We start from the raw sequence: 20,245 nt of genomic DNA on the forward strand, positions 1-20,245 counted from the left end.
GCAGCGCCAGGAGCGGGCAGGTGGCGGCGCGTCCCCACCGCCGCTCGCCGCCGGCGCCGCCCAGGGAGCGGGCGGGTCCGCCGCCGGGCCCCGTTGGAGTCGCCATCATGACGCTGCTGCTGCTGTTGTCGCTGTCGCTGCTGTCGGCCGCTGCCGTGTACCTGGGCTGCGTGCGGCGGCACACGGGCAGCGCGGGCGCCGTGCTGCACCGCCGGGAGCCGGGCCGGGCCGGGAGGCGGAGCCGCCGCCCGCCGCGGGAGGCCGTGAGCAGCGGGCGGTGGGGGGAGGTGCGGGGTTTTGGCGGGGGGGGGGGGTTGGCGGGGAGCGGGGCCCGGCGCTCATCTCTCGCCTCCTCTCCGCAGTGGGCCCCGCGGCTGAGCGGCCTCTGGCTGCGCCTCTTCGCGCATGTGGCCAACACGGTGAGTTTGGGGCGGGGGGCGGCGACCCCCGTGTAACGGCCATCGCGGGCGCGTCGGTTAGCCTCGGGGGGAGGGGGGTGGGGGACGCCCTGCAGGCCTCGCCGGGGGTGGCGGGGGGCAGCCCGGCGTGAGGGGGGGCAGCCGGGGAAGGGCGCCTGTCACCCGGTGCTGCTTCCCCGGCGGGGGTGCCGATAAGCGAGTAAGGCAGTAAAACCCTCCCTGTTTGCCCGGGGGATCTGTAGGAGGCCAGCGCTGTCAGAGGTGTCTGAGGGAGAAGGCCTTGGAATACAGATAAATCCACGCTTCCCGCGTGCTTTTTGCGATACAGGGAGGTTCTTGCTCTCTCGATGCTTTTTGAGCTTTTGCTTTTCTCGGTGTAGCAGTGGCTGCCCGGGTAGGACGCGGTAGGAAAAGAAAGCTGTTCTCCGAGGGGCTGGTGTTGTCACGGTGGGGAGAGCCGGGAACAGAGATCAAGCACAGAATAAAGTAATTGCAAACTTTACTCAGACACAAAGGAATTCTGATGCTTGAGCACTTGTAAGTGTAGTTTTCATGAGGAAGCTTAAGGCAGCTGCCCTATGCTGAGCTCATACTTCACTGGATTTTGGCATGTTTTTAAGCCTGTGGATTTATCCCTGCCATACTGGTAGTGGCAGTTGCGGAAGAAGAGTGCTTGGGAGCAGGTGTGACTGCTGCAGGGGAGAGTGCCGATGGGGTGAAAAGACTGCTTCCCCTCTGCAGCGACTTGTAGCCTTGATCGCTCCAAAGCAGTTGGATTTTATTGTTGATGTTGCTGTGTTTTATTGTTTTATTGCTCTGGTGTTGCTCCTATGTCTTCCCTTCTGAGCCAGTGTCAAGGTGATGCAAAAGCACTTTGTTTCAGGAATACGACCTGTTCCAGGTCTGGGCAAGTGGTTGGGACTGGAGTGGAAACTGGCAATAGGTTATTCCTTTATTGTTGAGATTGTTGTGAGGTCACCTTGCTAGCCGTTTTGTTCCAGGACATAATAACAGGAATACCTTTTTATACTTTGCTCTGTGGCCGCTTTTGGTGTGTGACCCTGGGGCCTGTAGTTCCCCCTTGCAGGGGGGACACAGTATTCTCAGACTCATATAGGATTCTCTTTGTCTCAGATTGCTGTGGATGTAGGTTAGGAGCATCGCCTTTTCAAAAGACTGTAAAGCTTTTGTAATGAGTGGAGCAATGTATCTCTCTGTAGATCTGGGATTGTGAGCCTTGTTTCAGACTTATATTAAGCCCCACTCCTTTAACGTGATTTAGAAATCCATTAACCGGATAGAAACAGGATAGAAATCACAAGGCTGATCTGGGACTGCTGGTATTGCTACATCGGGAACCAAGATATTCAAAGAGTGTTTTCAGCTGCTCGCTGCCATGGGATCTCTACATTTCTAATGTTTTTCCAAGTTGACTCAGTTTGCAGCAGAAGCTGATTGAGTGTGTTCTATAGGGCAGCTGAGGATAAATGGCAACAGAAAAGATGCTGATAGTGGAATAAGCCAAATAATAATAAGCTGCTACCCCTTATCCAATGTTTACGTAATCTGCAGACCAGTAAGAAAGTAACAGACGGGAGCTTTGTATGCCTTGTAGTTATCTAACACTGCGGCAGTCTGCAAGAGCAGGCTTTCTGGGACCGAGTCAGAGGATGAACGCACATTTCTGCAGGAGAGCCAGAAGAATACAATCCTTCTGACTCTCTGAGTATGAGAGGAGAGGGGAAGGCATTTCAGGCCAAGTTTGTGGCCTGGAAATAACTATATTTCAGCTATTTTTTCACTACATAGCACAGCGTGCTCTTGAGGGTGCTCAGAGGCCAAGGCTGCCGCAGTTGTGAGCGCATCCAACATTCCATGTCTGGTGAGGAAGGTGCTGAGATCAAAGTAGGCACAAACCAGTGTTTCTTCTCATTTTCTTCTAGGCTTTTGGACAGATCTGCTTGTTGCCATTCTTATTGAGGTAAGCGTGGGGAGTTTTTTTTCCCCCTTTACGTTCCCTTTTCAAGGTGCTTGCACTGCATACCTCTTACCCCTTATCTGAAATGACCCTTTTCTAAGAGGGAAGTTGCATAACTTGAGTAAGGGGGGAAAAAGGTTATTTCATAGGGTTGTTTACCAGATTTTGTTTAACAACTCTGATTTGAGTGACCCTGTATCAGAAGAAATTAACCTTCTTTCACAGCCAGACTGGTGCACAGAAACTTCACTGGATTGCCTCTTAGTCTTGCTGTGTTCCTGCAAAAGAGCAGTGTTTCTTTCAAAGCCTGTGGATGTGCAAATCGACTGTGTTTACCACCAGCTGTAGTGGGGAAGTGAGGCCAGACATGAAGTTTAGAATTTTTAATATGTTCTTTTTGGAGCTATTCACCATTTTAGGTTAGCCTTTTCTCCTTCTCTCTCACTCTTATGAGTATTTTAGTTAGAACCTATGTTTTCAAATATACATTATACTGAAAGCGTCTCAGTTTGAGAGGTGTCAGGAACCTCAGGCTCGCACTTAGCTTGTATATGTTGTTTGTAGCATGGTGGATCATCTCTGCAGATTCCAAGACATTGAGAAGTCTATTAAACACTCTTGGAACACCTGAATTTTTACTTCTGGGTGTGCTTTCCCCCCTCCCCCCCCCCTTTTTTTTTTTTTTAAAGTGAATCAAAACTAGACAACTATCAGCGCTATTATACAGTGGGTTGTTCCTTGACATCTGTGACAGGGTCTTGGTTTCCTTGCTTCTTTATCTGTTCCAAGCCTAAACTCTTACTGTGACCCGTTATATTTCATTGTAAACAAGCTATATTGAGACAGATTGTGGAAAAGTCTGAAGAGTCTGCTTATTTTAACAGGATTAGTGCTTGAATAGATGGGTTGGTTGTACTACTTTGTCCTTGTCTTTTGCTCCCGACACCTATCTTTTTTTGGTCTATGTGTGAAATATGTGTAATTAAAGTGAATGGGAAAACTTCCATCAATTCTTTCTCAGCTTGCGTTGATGAAGGCTGGCTGGCCTTATGTCAGGAGGTAGGAGGTTTTGTTAAGCAAGCTCAATAGGGTTTTTTTACCTTGAGGAAAGGTGTGAGAGATTATCTTGTGACTGTTGCAACTCCATGCTGTGAGAAGCAGACTGTTAAGGGAAAATGTTCTAGAATGAAGTTACCTTTAAACAATCTAAAAAACTGAAGTCATGGTGGAGCTTGCAAGCTCCAGCAGTGATTGTCTCTCTCTTTCAGGCTGAACAACTTCTCTCTCATGCGTTCTCTTGATATTCATGAAGATCCCACGTTTATCCCGGAGATTGCTGCAGAGCTTACAAAGGACAAGTCTGAGGCTAAAAGCACTTCGGATATTATCAAGCAGCTGATAGATGCAAGGTCAGTAGGTGATGTGTAGGAGTCAGTGGAAGACCACGTGTGTTGATGCTGTTATAGTAGTGGGAAACTCATTGTCAATAATCTGCATTAAAATTCCTTTTCCCACACCGTGCTGCTCTTCAAAAGAAACAGTCATCCTTCCTGTAACTCTTAAGTTGTTAATGACAACCAACATGAAGTTTCTACAAATTTCATGGAGTCTGCGCAGTGGGCAGAGACCAAATTCTGCCAGTCTTTGTCTCACCATGGCTCTGGCTGCGTTGTCAGAGCAGATACGCTTAATGGCTGGCTAGTCAGCACGTCCATCCCTTCAAGTGAGTTTGCAGATGTGCTGTTTCTTGCCTGCAAGGAATCTCAAAGAGAACATAGAGGAAGGAGGTTTCTGGGAGGAGGGAAGGAATGCAGGATACAAAGAAAACAATCCACAGGAATTTAGGCTTTCTTAGTTAGGTTGCTAGAGAACAGCCTGTTCAGCTTCTTGAATTACTTGATTAAATCCCTCTAGATTAGGGGTGAAAAGTTACTTAGGCTCATGTGTCTCATTGAGGTCTGATGCTGAGGTGGGCTGGGAGCAGCTGGACTGCTATGAGTGCACTCCCCATCTGTTTTGTTCTCTGTTGTGGACCTGCCCTGTGGTTTCTGAAGAAGTCTGTGAGCTGCACTTCATCAGTGACAGTGAGAGTCATTTCTCTGTATATATCGCAGCCTGTAGCAAGACTAAACTAGTTCCACGCTTAAGTTCTTAAGTTAGAGCGAGGAAATACTTTCAGCTCCTTCAATTTAGAGGAAAGGGTGTATTTCCTGCAGATACTGGTCAGGGTGGGTAAAGCCTTCTGGTTCTGCATCCCCAGCTCTACCAGTGATATATTGCCCAGTATTACTGGGCAGGTTACTTGAGCCTTGCCTCCTCCCTACAAAGCATTTTATGGAACCTTACATTGTCCTGTTCCAGGATTTAGCTTCTGGGTTAGGTGATGATCACCTAACAGACATCACAGGAGTAGTCATTATAGCTAGCTCTTCCCGTGTTTTCTTTTGCTCCTCTTAGGGTGATGAGGAATGGTCTATTTCTTAGGTGCTACAGCCACAGACTTGATCTTTAAGCAGCTTGCAGATGTCAATGCCTGTGTGTGCTGTGTAGTGCCTGCCTCTTCTCTCTCCAGCCCCCACATGCCATATGCATGGCTGTCTAACTGACTTAAACTTGGGTAGAGACCCTGGGACTGAGTTTGCCCGTATGTTCTAGCTGTTCTGTATTGCTCCAGTGATGAGCAGCAAGTGTGAATCTGGAATAAATTTCAAATGGTTTAGTGACTACTTTATTGCAGTAGGTATATGAAGCAACTGGAACATGTTGGCAAGACTGCCCCTTATTTCTGCAGCACCCTTAGTGTATGTGTGTCTTTGCTTGCCTGCAAGGAGTCCGATAGACCATGACCTGAAATGCTTGGGCTAGGAGCCCAAAGAGTAACCATGAGGTTTAGTGGAAGTGAGCAGTGCAGTGAAATCTGCAGTCCCAGTGGGACGCTGAAGATCTGAACAGAGGCGACTTTGGCAGTACAGTTGCCCCCTGAATCTTCTCTTTGCAGGTCTGATTCTGCCAGTGATGGGTTTAGCTTCAAAGGGATCAAAGACTACCTGGATTGCTACCGGTAGGTGAAATTATGGTCTGAGAACAACTTGTCTTGCATGTTACCCTGCTGCAGGCTGATGCTGTTCCACAAGCTCTCAGGTGTCTCCTTATTGGGATTGTCCTTGAGGTACCACTGCTTAACACCACCTTCTGCAGTCCTTTCCCTCTGATAGGATAACAGAGGAAAGCGAACCTGGGGAGCTGGCAGAACTCTTACAAGCCCCACAAGTATATTTACATGCCATTATCCTTGGCTTATTGTTGGCCCTCTCTGGGAGGGACTTCTACATACCTTATTTTCCCAGACAAGTGAGAGGGCAGGAGAGGAAGGTTCATCTGGATGATGAGAGTTGCCCATAAATGCAAGTCTCTGAAAAATCCCTCGACTCCCCTGCTGCTTGTGTTCCTGTGAGCAGTTTGACTGCATCCACCCATCAAGTGTTTCCAGGTCAGGAGCAGCTGGAAGCATGTCCCCAACTCTGTGGCAAGCTGTTAGTTGTTCAGTAACTCCTGGCTGCCTCTGGCATGTGTGGCCAGATCTAGCACGCTCAGATAAACCCTCCTCAACAGCCGCCTCTGCCAGAAAGCCGTGGCCTTGGTGCAAATGGCTGACCTTGCTGTCTGGTGTTAGGGGCTTATCCTGACTATGAGGCTTTAGTATCAAGGAGGACCAGGTCTGTGTATGGTGTAACGCAGCCTCTTGCCAGGAGGGAGGCAAGGCCCGTTTGTTAGAGGTGGGTTACGACAGCGCTTCTGTGGGCCCCTTCTCTGTAATGGCAGGCAGATATAAAGAGAGCTGACCTCTCAGGCGTAGCTCACGATACTGGGAGTTTCATAGCCTCAGGCTTTCAAGAGTTTGAGGGCTCTCTATAAAGCTGTCAGCCATGTTTCCCTGTTATTTCAGGAGTATCTGGGTTCCCCCTTTAAAGAAAGGGATCTCTTGATGGCGTACACTGTGTTGAAATTATGACCACCCACAGATCCCTATCTAGTTCTTTGTTACAACAGTGACAGCCTCCACCTTGCGGCACCTTGTGAGAGACCATACCTGCGTGTGGGTATGGTGCGGTTGTCTTATAATGAAGTCGTAACTCTCCTGTCCCATAGGAGTGGGAAGCTGACACCATCTCAGGTAGCAAAGAATATCATTGCCATGCTGGAGGACTGTGACAAATCCACTCCCCCGCTCAGAGCGATAGTGCAATGGGACCAGGAGCAAATAATGCTGGTAATGTCTGCCTACGGTAAGAAGGGGGCCTCTGCTGCCCCAACAGCAATAGCATCTATTAGAAGGGGCAGCAGCTCTTCTGTAGATATACTGCACAAAAAATTACGTATATGTTTCCTCCCTCCTTGGGTAGAGGACTACAAACCAATTTGCCTCATTTCTTCCAAAGATAGGTAGCATTAAGGCAATCTATTTTCTACTGAGTGACTATATTTGAAACAGAATTTCTGTGCTTTTGTGGCATCTGTTAGCAGCATAGATGCCTCTAAGCAGTAGTTTTCTACCATTCTGTGATGGAAAAGGAAAAAAAAACTTAGCTTGGCTTAGCAGCAGCCTGACAAAGCCATTTGTGGGTTCTGCTCTGATACTGGTAATGACGTTCAGATCAGCTAATTTTTTTTTTTTTTTTCTGTGCAGATGGCTGAGGCCTCCACTGCTCGTTACAGGAATAACTGTACCCTTTCTTATCTGGATGGGATCCCAGTGTGCCTGAAAGAAGAGTTTAAAGTGGTGGGTTTCCTTGTCTAGTTGTCAGTTTATGCTGCGAGGCATTCTAGGAGCTTATTTTGCTCCTTCTTGTGAAGGAGCTCAAAGCAATCTATTTCAGGAAGCTCACAGTCTCTTCTTTGCTCCTGCAAATGTAAAGCGGTCAACCTGTGCAACTCGCTGTGGCAAGGTTTTAAGACCAACTCCTCAGTGGAAGCCTGAGAATATGCTTGTAATAATGGGTAGTACATCGGTTTGTAATTAGTATGATTCACAGGTGATGCCAGGTGAAGACAGATTTTGGCAATGACAGACATGTTTCATGGCTGGTACTGATCCCTTTAGTCCAAGGAGCATAGAACGTGGGAGTAGGGTGGGGACCTGTCCCTTATCTGATGAAATGAGAATGAATAAATGCGTCTGTAGCGGCAGGTGTAACTGCCTGGATTTCTCAGGCGCTAACTCTGCTCTACTGGCAAAGCATTTCTCTCCCTTTACTTTAAAGGACATACTTGTCAGAAATGTGCAAGTTACTCCAAAAATCTCCAGCCATGGGGGAGCTTGCATATGGCCTCGCAACAGTTACTGTGAAGTATTCCTGTGGGTGCAATCAAGCTGCCATATGCTGCGCTACATATAGGGCGGTAGTCCTGTTTATGTACAGGTTCTTCTACTGCTGTATCTGAGTGGAAAGTACTTAGCATACCCTGAAAATGAGCCAGTTTGATATTTTAGCATCCGTCTAATCTTGGTGCCTTACTTTGAAACACTGCAGATCTGAAGCACTGCAGTTCCTTCCATAGAAAAGTGGAAAATGGAACTGCTGTGTGCCGTGGGGCTAAAGTGCCTGCTCTGCAGCCTCTGGGCATAACAACTGCATTGCTCTAGAGAGGCAGGTTATTTGATCATCTGTATGTTTCTGCGCCTCCATATCATCACACTAAAAGGACTCCTCTGCATGTGGGGAGGATCCAATACTGAAGGGTTAAGTGTCCCTCCTAACAGAAACCGACACAGAACAAGGTGAAGAGCGAGACTGCCTGGCTGTGTCTTAACTCTGTGGGTCCTGATGTCTGGGATCTGTTGTGAGGGTGAACTGTGAAGCATGTAAGTATGCTTGCCTGTTTGACTAGGGTTTTAGGATGCATGACAAGGTGTTTTCTTGCTAAGGTGCCTTACCATCACCGAGTGGGAACAGAGTATCTTGGGACAGAGCCTGAAACAGAAGATGCTTCTGTGGCCAAGAAGCTGCGAGAGGCTGGAGCTATCATTATTGGGGTCTCAAACATGCATGAACTAGGGACTGGAACAACTGGATGTAACTCCAATGGGTAAAAATCCTTTCCCCTTTTCTTCCCCATCCCCACTCCCCCAACCACCAATCTAGGAAGGCCTAAAGGTTTGTCCGGATCTGACAGGGAAGGCTGCAAGAATAGGGCAAACATCATAATAAAACTGATGAAATGCCCCGTGCAGGGGGAACCCTAGGGATATGAAAACCCAGCATTGCAGATTTGAGGGTCAGGACAACTGTGGAAGCCTGAAGGTTTCTGAAACCAAAGGAAGGAGAGTATCCAAGTTGTTTCTGCTGAATAATGATGTTGCTTTGCCAAACCTTACAGGCTTGGAGGTGTGAATGTTTACAGGATGAGTGATAAATGAAAGCTTCAGGGACCGAAAACAAGTAATCTGCTCAATCACAGTAATTGATTGCTAGAGGCCCAGAACAGTGAGGTCAGGAGAACTTACTGTTTTTATTTCCAAGCTAACAGAGGTCACTGTAATTTGCTTTAGTTTTGTGGATTTTCCAGTTATAGCGAGCTGAGAACAGTTATTCTGGAGCAGTGGTCCTAATGGTCTTCGTAAGCCATCTACAGAACCACAGTTCATGCACACACAGATGGATGGAACCAGGGCTCCCTCCCAGCTACATCAAAGTGCCAGGGCATTTCCATTGCGTGTGGTCTGCCACACCAGCTAGAAGCCTTTCAGTGTGGCAGGCCTCTCTGGTATCTGGGCACTGTGGTTGGACTAGGGAGTTCACTGCCCTGGAATAAAGGGCAGAGCAGGGGATACTAACTTGCTTGTGATCGCTAAGAGGTGGTCAGCAATTGCTCCATCTTTTGGAAATGTGTAACGCTTCACAGGGCACAGTGCCATCACAGAGAGAAGAGCTGGAATGGCATCCTTTCTCTTGCTTTGCTCTTCCTCAGATAGGCTGCCTATGATAACAGGAGACTGGACTCTGAGCCAGAAATCTTTTTTGGGCCTCATTTTCTAGGGACATAACACTATCTGAGATAGAAGGGTGTCTCTTTACTGGGAGAATTGAATCCCTGAGTTATTTTTCTGGATCTTTCCTGCCCTATAACGTACTTGGTCCTTCCTAGAAAAAGATTCCATAATGCTTATCTGCCTCAGGTTCCACAAGATCCCAAGGAATCCCTACGAGCCCAATCACTACACAGGTGGGAGCTCCAGTGGGTCAGCAGCAGCTGTAGCAGCAGGTGAGTGGTCCTGAACCGAACTTAGAGGTGAGAAGAGGAAGAGCCTGAGCCTCAGGCATTAACTTCTGGGGGATTGGAAGCCGGGGGGAACTCCTAGCTGAACAGAGATTTCTCTATGCTATCTTAGCTACAGCTGGCAGCAGGATAGAAGGGGCACCATGACACTTCTCATTGGTGGTCTCAAACCAATGTGTTTTTTCTAGGTCTCTGCCCAGTGGCTATTGGAACAGATGGAGGAGGCTCTGTGAGGATTCCTGCTTCGTTCTGTGGTGTGGTAGGGCTGAAAGGTAGTGCCCTTTAATCGTGGTGGGGGGAATCTTGTTTTCTGTATCCGGTAGGATGCCACAAACAAGTCAGGCACAGTCCTTTAATTCCTGTCATAAAAAACTCGGCCAGAGAAACTCTGGAGTATAACAACCTGAGAGTCCTACAGGTGGGATTGGCAGAGTGGAAGTGTTCCCAGTACTGACCATGGAGCAGCCGTTCAAAAAAATTAACTTCTGTTTGTGAGCCAAATGCTCAGCAAAACACATGCGCTTCTTTTCTTTCAACTCACCCTTTCCTTTTCCATCCTCCTCCTCTGCCCCTCTGCTCAGAGGTTTTCCCAACTTGGTTGGATATCCATAGTAAGCTAGTGAAACGCATCTCCACCAAACATGGATTCTCATTGCTCCAATTAGGTGGGGAGGCTGAGACTGCTCAGACTCGATTATCTCTGGTAACTGCTAAGTTAAACCTGGTAACAAGCTTGTACCAAACCAGGACGTACCTTATCTGTCAAGGATGCTTTCCTGCAAATAGTTGGCAAAGCAGTTTTTCCAGTAGGAGTTAGTGTAAGTAGGGGGAACGTGCACAGGGCAGTATCTGCAGCGTGGAGGATGGAGAGACAGGGGCAGGATTGCCACTTGGAAGAGATACTGACTTTTAAGAAAGGTTTATCCTTTAGGATCTCAGCTGCTTCATCTGAGGCCAGACACTCACACCATTACCCTATTTTTCTGTCTTTCACACGTGATTGACTTGATTCATCTTGATTGATCTGAGGAAGATGATGATGATTATGACAAATGTAACCGGTCAGAAAGAGGCAACAAGAACACTCGCAGAAGACAACTGGTATTAGGCATTCTCACCTATGAGCAGTGAGATCTTTTGGAGCAGTGATCTGCTTCCAGAGCCCAGCATCTCCTGCAGTTGATAATTCTATTCCTGCCTGTCCATCTTCCACACCATAGGTGCTGCTTCTGCATATTTAAATGCACGTATTTCATAAATCCCTGCACATACTTCCTCTTTGGTAGATCATTTCTTATGGCGGGGAAATGGTTTCAGTATTTGTTGAACTCAGCTGCTTCACTGATGAGACTGGCAGTCAGCAGAATTGACTATGGAACGATCAGTGATCAGGCTCTGAAGCAGCAGAGAGAGAAGTGACTGGCAGGGGTATATTGCTTACTGACAAATGCTGAGGAACTTGGCTGGGAGGGCCAGAGCTGTGCAGGTCAGAGCGCACCAGCAACTGCTTGTTATTACCTTGCATATCTACCTAACTCTCCATTTCTTTTTCTTAAGGTACGTTTGGGCGGATCAGTGCTCATGGCAGCCTTCCGCTCTCCTACTCCACAGTCAGCGTGGGTAAGAGAACTTGTGTTTCACTTCAGCAACCTTGTTGTGTGGTGTTGTCACTGCTTGGGGAGGCACTCTGTGCCCACGAAAAGCCTCAGGAGGAAGGTCCTGTTTGCCCCTTGTCACACATGTAACCGATTTCTCTTTGACAGGCCCTATCTGTACCTCAGTGGCAGATGCAGCCGTTGTTTACAGTATCCTTGCTGAGCCGGATCCACTCTATCCGTATGGTAGGTGAGCCCTCTCCCTCCTTCAGCCCAGGTGCTTTGCCTTTCTAGAGACAGCCTAGATAAAAAGAGGAACTCTTGTTTGTTTCCTGCAGGATTAAAGCAGCCCAAAGCAACCCTGTCAGATATGTGTGCGCCTGACCTGAAGGGCTTAAAACTGGGAGTGGACTGGACATTTTTTAAGGTGCCTGTCCTGTTTCTCTCTTCCTGGTGCTTTGCAAGATGAGGTTTTGAAGGAATTCAGCGTGGTCAGTGTTCCCTTGTCTGTCAACTTGAGAGCGCCTCATATTTAGACCTATACTTAGAGGGAAATATGGTTCGGGTGAAGATATCCACTGGGATGACTTTCTTTCCTGAGACAGACCTTTGAGCAAAGGTCTGTTGGAAGTGTGAGGAAAGGTAATGACTCTGTACAGTTGATGGCAGTGTGCTTCCTCATACGAGTGTTTCCGTTGGAAGTGATGCTTCTGAACTGATTCCAAAAGATAATTTGTTTAAAAGCATGAGGAAAATTAGTTTATCCGTTTGGTTACAACAGTGTAGCTGCTGCCTGGTATTTCATCATTCCAGTGTAGAAACTGGGCTGGCAAGCTTGGCAATTGTAATACAGCCCCGCAGAGGTGCCCAAGATTTCTTCCCTGGAGGAGAACAAGGGCTGTTTCTAGCTCTGCCTCAGTGCAGAGGAGGAACAGCTCCTTCCCTGGAAAGAGAGACCATTCCTTCTCCATAGTTAGGTCCTCCAAGCTGTTTTCTTGGAGTGGGTGGCCAGAAGGCAGCTCTGGAGGGCTGCGTTTCCCTGCCATCAGAGACAGGAGAAAAGAAAGTTCCACGTGGACCAATGTGCTGGTGCGTGTGCTTGGGGGAGAGAGAGGGCAGTTATTAAAAACTGCTCAGGTCTTTTGTCTTTTTCTCTAGGCATGTGATGCAGAAATCCTGTCCATCTGTGAGAAAGGTAAAGAGCAAAACATGTAGTATCTCTGAGTCTATCTGAAGTCATTTTATGACTTGGTGTTCCTCTTATGCACCCATTAAAGAGGTGTGGCCTGGAGCCCTCCAAGGCAGATGCTTGAAGAGGTCTGGCTGGACACACAGTCGTAGCCTTGTACTAGGGAAATCCTTCTGACTGCTGATGGTTAAAAAGCTCAGCAGTTGTAGGCTCGCCTGGTTACAATGGAAGAATGGGGTCTAATGTGCTAAGCCGCTGTCTCTCTATAAAGACAGCTCCGTCTGTGCTCAGTAATACTCATTCTGCAAGCTTTAATGGTGAAAGACTTTTAGCAGAGGGACTTGTCTGACCATCCACTGTTCAATAATAAAGATAGGGCTAGGTCTTCATGAAGCATCCAGTGCTGTAGTGTTTCTTTGAAATCAGCCAGAGAGTGCCATTAGGGTGGCCTTCTCAAATTTTAGACTAAGCAAAACTGAACTTGGTGAATACTTGGAGGGGAGGCAGACTCCACAGTCTCTGGCAGAAGAGTTGGCCTCCTGAGCATTGGAGCTGAGATGGCTCACAGTACTTGGGCTTTGCTAGCCTGCATTTTTTTTCAGCCTCCTTATTTCCAGCTCTTATTTCTGTAGACACAGAGCGCTGCAGACTCTGCAGCTTTCTTGTACTTGGAGAATCAAAATACAGTCTGTGGCTTTAAAATGTCAAAGTGACAGGCTCCCTGAAAAAACACAACTCCTCTCCCAATGGCATGCAGCTTCAAAGGTGGGCTGTTAGTTGTCCAGCATAGAAGAATTCAGAGATATTACCTGCACCAGATCTGGCCTTTCTTCCACATGTGTAGAGTTTTATTAGGAGGGACATACCATATGCCAGTGAAACAGGCAAGACTGGGAATTTATAAACAAGCTGGGATCAAAGAGAGAAGAGTGTTCTTCGGAGGCTGCTTAAGATTCACTTTTTACCAAAGTCCTGCTGTTCAGCTTTGCTAGTGTGGTAGAATTTGGTGACCCTGTACTGTTGGCTTGGTCTCAGCCCACCGCAGAGTTCTCCTACCATCATTGTTCAGAACAGGCTTTGAATGAGAATCTTCTGATGCTAAATAACCACTTCATGCTCTTATGATACTGGTCATGTCAAGTGCTCAGCCCCTCTTTACTGTCTAGGTTAACTAGGAGATAGAGGGAGGAGATAAACTTGCCCAAAATGTAGTAGGTAAGTTATGAGCCTACAAGCTCCTAGCTCTGCTCTGTTGGAGCGCTGTGATCTAATTAGGCCTAAGGCTTTTACCTTTGAGAAGCAGCTGCAGCAGTCTGCCTGCCACATGATGTGCTGAAGATGTGTGCATTTTAGCAGCCTATGGAATTTCTGACTTTTCAGGGGAGTGGGGATTCTCAGCCCCTCTGTAAAAGTTTGCTAAACTCAAGGATGCTGCCTGTGCTTGACCTGTTCTGTCCTCAGCTGTGGAGTACCTGCAGAGTCTGGGAGCCAGTGTGGTTGAAGTGTTTCTTCCAGAGATGGAGGAAGTGCAAGTAGCCCACGCAGTCTGCATTCTCAGCGAGATGAGAGATTTCCTGCAAGCTGACTTCAACAAACATTTCCAGCAAATGGTAAGTGACAGAAGGTTGGATCGGTGGCAGTGGTTTTCACAGCTGATGCAGAACAAGTGCTGTATATCAGTGAGAAACCTGGGGCTTTCCTGCTTTTTCTGTGGCAAAACAACAGCTGGATGACTACAGATTCAGGAATGTATACCTAGAAGAGAACTCCTGAATTATCCAGTCCAATCTCTTGCTATTAACCACATCTTAGCCCTCTCAAACTCTTATGCCCAATGTAAAACTTTTCCTGTCACCATGGAAGACTGTCCAAGTGTGTAGAGATGTGAACTATGGTGCTTATGCTTGATGGCAAGTTAATGAGGATGAGAAAGGTATGAGAGAAAAGAAGTAGTTTGCAAGCTTCTTTCATATCCTGTGCTTGTCTAAAGCAAGAAGATATGGTTAACTAGCTTGTTGCAAGCAGAGCCATGATCAACGTTTTCTGTTACAGAATTTGGAGACTCGGGCCAGCCTGGCGTTGGCTTGCCAGTTCACAGCTCTGGACTATATCACGGTGAGGAACATACTGTGGTGAAGGCTGGAGTGGAGGCATCCAGTGAAATTACAAAAGTGGGATGGACGGTTCCCTTAATCTCCTCATGCATGGGACAGGGGCTGTGGAGAGACATCACCCAACAGTACTGCCCTCTGCTGTGAGAACATGCTGCTAAATGGTGGGGCACCACAGAGGAGATAGCAGTCCGACTGGTTGGTGTATTACATGAGTCTAAACTGCAGGAATGGAGCTGGGGCTGTAGGCTTTGATGGTTAAAGGCTGTCACCATCAAATGTAAGCCTCATGAACCAAGAGGCCCTGTCAGACAGTAGTCTCTCTGTTTGCAGGCAAATCGGCAGAGGACCCGGAGCATAGACTTCTTGCGAGAAATTTTCACCACTGTGAACTGTATCCTTACACCAGGTATTAGCAGTTTTAGCCACAGAGCTGCTCCCAGACAGTTGTGTGGTGCATTCTAAGTACAGTCGGTTCATCAACTCCCCCTCCCTAATTTTAAGAGCATGACTTCTGTGCAAAGACTCTGCAGTGCCTCAGGCCTGCAGAAGAAAATGGGTTCTGGTTAGGATGAGTGCTGCACACTTCTAGATCTGCTGCCTGTATCCATGGCAGTCAGAAAATTCCTTTTTGATAGTTGAAATAAGACCTGCAAAGCCAGTGTAGGAGGGACTGGACATCTACTTCTATGGCATGAAAATGGTCTTCTTCCAATTAGAAACTAACTGTTAAAATCATAAATCCCAATGACTTCTTTGCACTCCGAGAGGGCAGTTTGCATCACCAATGTAGATAAAACATGTGGCTTTAAGGAACTGAGCTGTATCTTGGAGATTGCCCACTGCCTGACTCTTCCATTCCATAGCTGCTGCTTCTACTGCCCCAAGAATCCATGACTCTGACCTTCTGGTTGGGTGCAGTGATTTCTCATTGACGGTCCGGACCATGAGGTAAGAAGAGTGCTACTTGCACTATAGAACCACGTTTGGGAGTAGCTGAGGACTAGCTGAGCTAACTAAAGGAGCTCAAGCTGTAGAGCAGGAGAGATCCTTCTTAGGTGCCCCTCCCAGAAAGGCTGACTTTGTTGCTGTCCCAAGGCAGGAATGCTGACGACAGCTTCTCCCCCAGGTTCATGCAGCTTGGCAACTTCACTGGCATTCCAGGCCTGGTGGTCCCTGTTGGATATTCTGCTGCTGGGCTTCCTATTAGCCTCCAGGTGAGACAATCCCTCTCTACTGAAACTACTATAACCAGGTTCCTGCCATTCCATGCAGTGCTGCTGAAGAATATGCAGGGACTGGTAATGAAATTTTAACTTCTGGGTGAAGGCGTGCCTAGAAGGGGAAGTCAGTCCTGAATGGCAGAAGGACTCTTCTGGCATCTGGGAGATGGATTTCTCTCTCTTTCTATCTGTTTGCATCACTAATCACCTAGCTGTCCGTATCATCTGTCACTACCCTTCCCTCTCTTCTCCTTATTTCTGTTATGTAATTTCTCCAAGCCGTTCCTTGTTCTTCTCTTGAAATGCTCTCACGTAAATGAAAGCTCTATGTATTTGAATTATGTCAGACAGCTGCCTTTATCTCAAATGCAGTGATGCCACATTTACTGAGGTAAAAGGGAAAAGCGTGTGCTCTTCTGGTGCTGTTGGATGTAATTTTAGCCATGTTCTGCAGGGCTTTCAGTAGTGTCTGTATGTGATGATGCTGTTTCTCTCTCTCTCTCCTCCCTGCCGTTCTTCCCCTTCTCCCTTTCTCCCAGGTCATGACAAAATGGTGGGATGAAGCTATGCTTCTCAGGATTGGCCTGAAGCTGGAGCAGTTTCGTCACCAGACCAGAAAACCATCCATTTATTATGACATCCTCATGTGATGGAGCGGCCAAGATGGGCAGCGCGCTAAAACTTTATTTTTTTCTCGTCTGATCTGACCAAGTATAAGAGTGGAATTGCGTTCAGTGTTTACCTGAATAAGGTTTATTAGCAGGCCCATTTGAGGGATGGGGGGAACACTGATCTAAGCAGGCATTGATGCTGAGCAGAGATCAGTTCTGCTCCCTGTTGGGTAGGGGATGTTCCAGTTTGTACTGGGGAGACCACCTGTGCTAGCTTGTTCCTCGCTGTTTTTGCCAGTAGGGGAAGCTGCAACGCCTTTGCCTGTATGGCTCCTCTGTAAAGACGGAAGACAGTTGGACTGCATATAGGCGGTTTACATGGCTATGCATGGAAAGCCACACTTCCTAGTCCTAAAACCTTCTCACAGAACACCTCCTACTCCAGGATGTAGCAAAGGTACTCTTTTGAGGGGGAAAGGCAGCTTCCTTTATAGATAGATTCCCTTAGATATCGTGCCTCGCACCCTTGGAATGAAGAGGATCTTAGCCTTCCTGCGAGAAGGTAGTGTGTGTCATGGCCCCTAACCTGGAATAGTCCCTCAGAGCAAAATAGAAAGCCAGTAGCTATGGAAGTGTTCCTCTGCTCTTTCTGTCCCTTGTGCTACGAACAGTGTACGAGTCGGTTTAACTGTTGCACAAAGCACGGGTGTGCTTGCTGTCTTCAGCCTTATATGCAAGGGAAGGCAAAAGCGGAGCAGGAACCCTCGTTAACTCTGAGCCAAAACTCTGGTTCAGGGCTCTGGATTTTTGTGCCACTGTTGGTGATGCACTTCCTAAGGGAAGACTTGTTGAGCCTTTGTTCTCCCAATAGTTGCTTAGGCATAAGCCTACTCATGTTTAGTAATTCCTTCTCCAGAGTGGAACGGAATGGAATAAGCTACCTGCTCTTAAGGAGATGGTTGCTGAGCTGGCAGCTATGAGGTGGTGAAACTGGTGTGGCACTAAAAAACAGCAAATGCTACTGGGCACTGCATGAGCAGACCCTGGGTGCAGAAGTGTGGCATGAAGCTGTGTGCAGCACAGAGCCTGCTCTAAACAAGAAGCCAGCCCTCCCTCTATCCCAGCTGTGCTTCCTGAAGTCATCAGGTAGAACTATGACATGGATTAAAAGACCAAGCTCTATTACTTAAATCATGATACCACAGCAGGAAAAGCTAGAGAAGACTACATTCCTACAGGAGTAGGCCCTAAAGTCACAGTACTGTGTACTACAGGCTCCACTGGAAGTCCCTGGACCGTAGACTCAAGTGCCTGTGTCCTGCCTGCACAGCTGTATCCACATCAAAGACAAGAAAAGGCCTAGGATTAACCAAGGCTAAGCATTTGGTTTCATTTTGGACTAGCTCAGGGTTAATGCCCAGAGACCTCTGTTGCCTACCTTATGAGATATCTGAGAAGGGAAATGGCTGGCCTTTGGATCAGGCTGCTGGAGAAGCTGTCTTAGGAGCAGGAAAGAGCACTGTATTCCTGCTTAGCTTGGAAGGAAAGAAGGAACAGAGAGAATGGTTGCAGTTTCGCCCAAAGCTCAATATAGTTGTTTTTTTTTTTTTTTTTAATCTGCTCTTTAAACAGAGCTAGCACTTCAGCCATGAGTAAAGTTAGCAGTCAGATAGCATCTGAATGAAAAAAAGAAAAATTACATTACCTTCCCCACAATTACTTGGGTCAAAGCATCAGCTGCTACTGGCAGCTGTTAGCAGCATCCACAGTTAAAAATAAGGGAACGGTTGATACTGGCTTTCATCTTCAACTCCCCTGTACAATACATGAAGAACTAATAGTTCACTAGTTTCTAGTATAGTTCAATTTTATCAAGAGCAGATTTTTAAGAGGAAAGTAGTCACTGTAATATTAAGGATAACTTATTAAACATTTCTAAAACACCCTGGAGCTCTGTATGCCTTCAAGATGAAGCACTGGTCAAGTACATTGTAGGGAAATAGGAGTTGATCAGTGTTTGACAAGAATGAATTTCTCCAAGGAACACTGCTGCCTGCAAGAAATAACGGCTGGACGTTCATTGATTTAATGCTACTCCTATAGGGGTCAGAAATGGCAATATAAAACAATCAATTACCATCTGCAAGATGAAACTATTCCAAACTGCTGCTTTCCTAAATGATATACTACTGTAAAATTACAATTTCAAGATGAAGTGTATTCTCTGGGTGGAGTTAGAAACGGGAGCTCCCTAAGAGGCTGGCAAGGACCTAAAGTAAAGGGTTAGCTTTTTAAAAAAAGAATATTTGCATCCTGCTAAAAGGGAACAGGGAGCTTCTGCTGACTTCCAGTAAGTTAGTCTGTCTTTCAGCACACTGCTTCTTCCCTTTCCCTAAGCTGGTATCACATCAGTGCACAGTTCTAGGGCAAAACTCCTCTGGTACTGAGGTTTCTAAGATGAGCTGCTTGCACGCTGAAAGCCCCCTGTGTTTCCTTACTTCCCCTAGCTGCTAGCTCATCCACAGCTCTTCTTCAAGAGACCAGTTCCTATTAGCAGTAGTCCCACCCCCACCACATGCAATATAGTAGGGCAGTTGTGTGAGCAAAGCAGACACAGTGACCACACACACAATCCTGTTGCTTCACATAGATATATGTATGGGTATAGATATACGGTATATACACACTGATTTTTATATATATATATAAAATAACACCTTGTTTATAAAGCGACATTTAATTGCCACTGGTTCCCTTCCCACCCCACAAAAACAATAGTATACAAAATATAAAATATTTTAAATATTTATAAACGCCGCAAGAAAAAAATAGAACTGTACGAAAATATTTTTTTCTGAGGTTCCCTCCCTGTCGTGTGGGACGGGAAAGGGAAGGGGGACGCATTTGGCAGGCCTAGTGTGCCTTGAGTCCATAGTTGTTAAGTGGGTAGGAATATGCCCTGCCTAATACTATCCGGTCCCGGAGGAGCTTAAATAAGACATAGTAATTGCAGAAAAGGATGAGGGCCATGGAGAGGGTATGGTTCCACTTCTCTGAGCGCAGCAGTGAGTAGAGCTGGTAGCAGACCACACTGCCTTCAATGAGGATCAGCAGGTTGAGCAGCCGTAATGGACGGTGAAAAAGGAACTGCAGGGGAACAGTTAAAAAGGATGGAAAAAGAAGAACATCAGCAGCATATCTATGGTTCGTTGCAGCATTAAAGCAGGAAGCGGAGTGGATATAATGCTCTCTGACTCCACTGAGCTAGCGAGCACTGCGCTAGGCAGAAGAAAGGCTCTTGTATCCCACCCACCACTAGCTGCTACTTAGAGGACAGCAGTGGAAGAAACAAGGCATGTATAATTGGAATTTTCCTTGAGAAGGGGAGGACTGGTGAAATAACCTAATGGGCAGCTCACATATTTTCCAGTTCCCCTGGAAGATGTTCTATTAACTAGAATCCTCTTAAGAATCCTAGTCGACACTACTGTCCCCATGGGAGAGCTGTGTTACCATGGTGAGAAAGCACTGACAAGGCAGCAATGACTTTCATCTTGCCCAAAATGTAGTAGGTAAGTTATGAGCCTACTCACTCATAGACAAGACATCACTGTAATGCTGCAATGGGGAAGTCCCTCTGCCAAGAACAAATACTCTGTTTAGCAGTAAAAAGGATGTTGCCCAGCACTGAACTCTGCTCCTTCCAGCCCAGCCGAAGCATGTGTAGGAGATGGGCACATGAGGAATAACGTTCAGCTGAGAGCATAAACAGGTGTGATGCAGCCAATTCACGATGGGAAAGGCACTCCCCAGCTTCTTGATCTAAAACCACAACTCTTAA

The 20,245-nt window shown here is 47.0% G+C and overlaps 2 protein-coding genes across 5 annotated transcripts in view; one reads left to right on the plus strand and one right to left on the minus strand.

Moving 5' to 3' along the window:
• Positions 1–6: 6 nt before the first annotated feature.
• On the plus strand, positions 7–19,551 carry LOC104144282 (uncharacterized). Its single transcript, XM_068958451.1, has 20 exons — positions 7–263; positions 363–419; positions 2,363–2,400; positions 3,666–3,806; positions 5,396–5,458; positions 6,547–6,667; positions 7,085–7,177; positions 8,324–8,484; positions 9,575–9,660; positions 9,864–9,947; positions 11,233–11,295; positions 11,439–11,516; positions 11,609–11,697; positions 12,429–12,465; positions 13,921–14,069; positions 14,512–14,574; positions 14,904–14,979; positions 15,437–15,521; positions 15,700–15,787; positions 16,333–19,551. Exons 1-20 carry the CDS (start codon positions 108–110, stop codon positions 16,441–16,443), a joined length of 1,839 nt encoding a protein of 612 aa, XP_068814552.1. The 5' UTR covers positions 7–107; the 3' UTR covers positions 16,444–19,551.
• TMEM39A (transmembrane protein 39A) overlaps positions 19,194–20,245 on the minus strand; it is a 21,901-nt gene continuing 20,849 nt past the window's right edge. For all 4 annotated transcript variants that reach the window (XM_068958478.1, XM_068958464.1, XM_009675226.2 and 1 more), the window contains one exon: positions 19,194–19,551. In XM_068958478.1, coding sequence (XP_068814579.1) covers positions 19,318–19,551 — 234 coding nt within the window. In that variant the 3' untranslated portion in view covers positions 19,194–19,317. The remainder of the gene's footprint in view (positions 19,552–20,245) is intronic.

Source organism: Struthio camelus, chromosome 1 (genome assembly GCF_040807025.1).
Source record: "Struthio camelus isolate bStrCam1 chromosome 1, bStrCam1.hap1, whole genome shotgun sequence".
Lineage (NCBI taxonomy): Eukaryota > Metazoa > Chordata > Aves > Struthioniformes > Struthionidae > Struthio > Struthio camelus.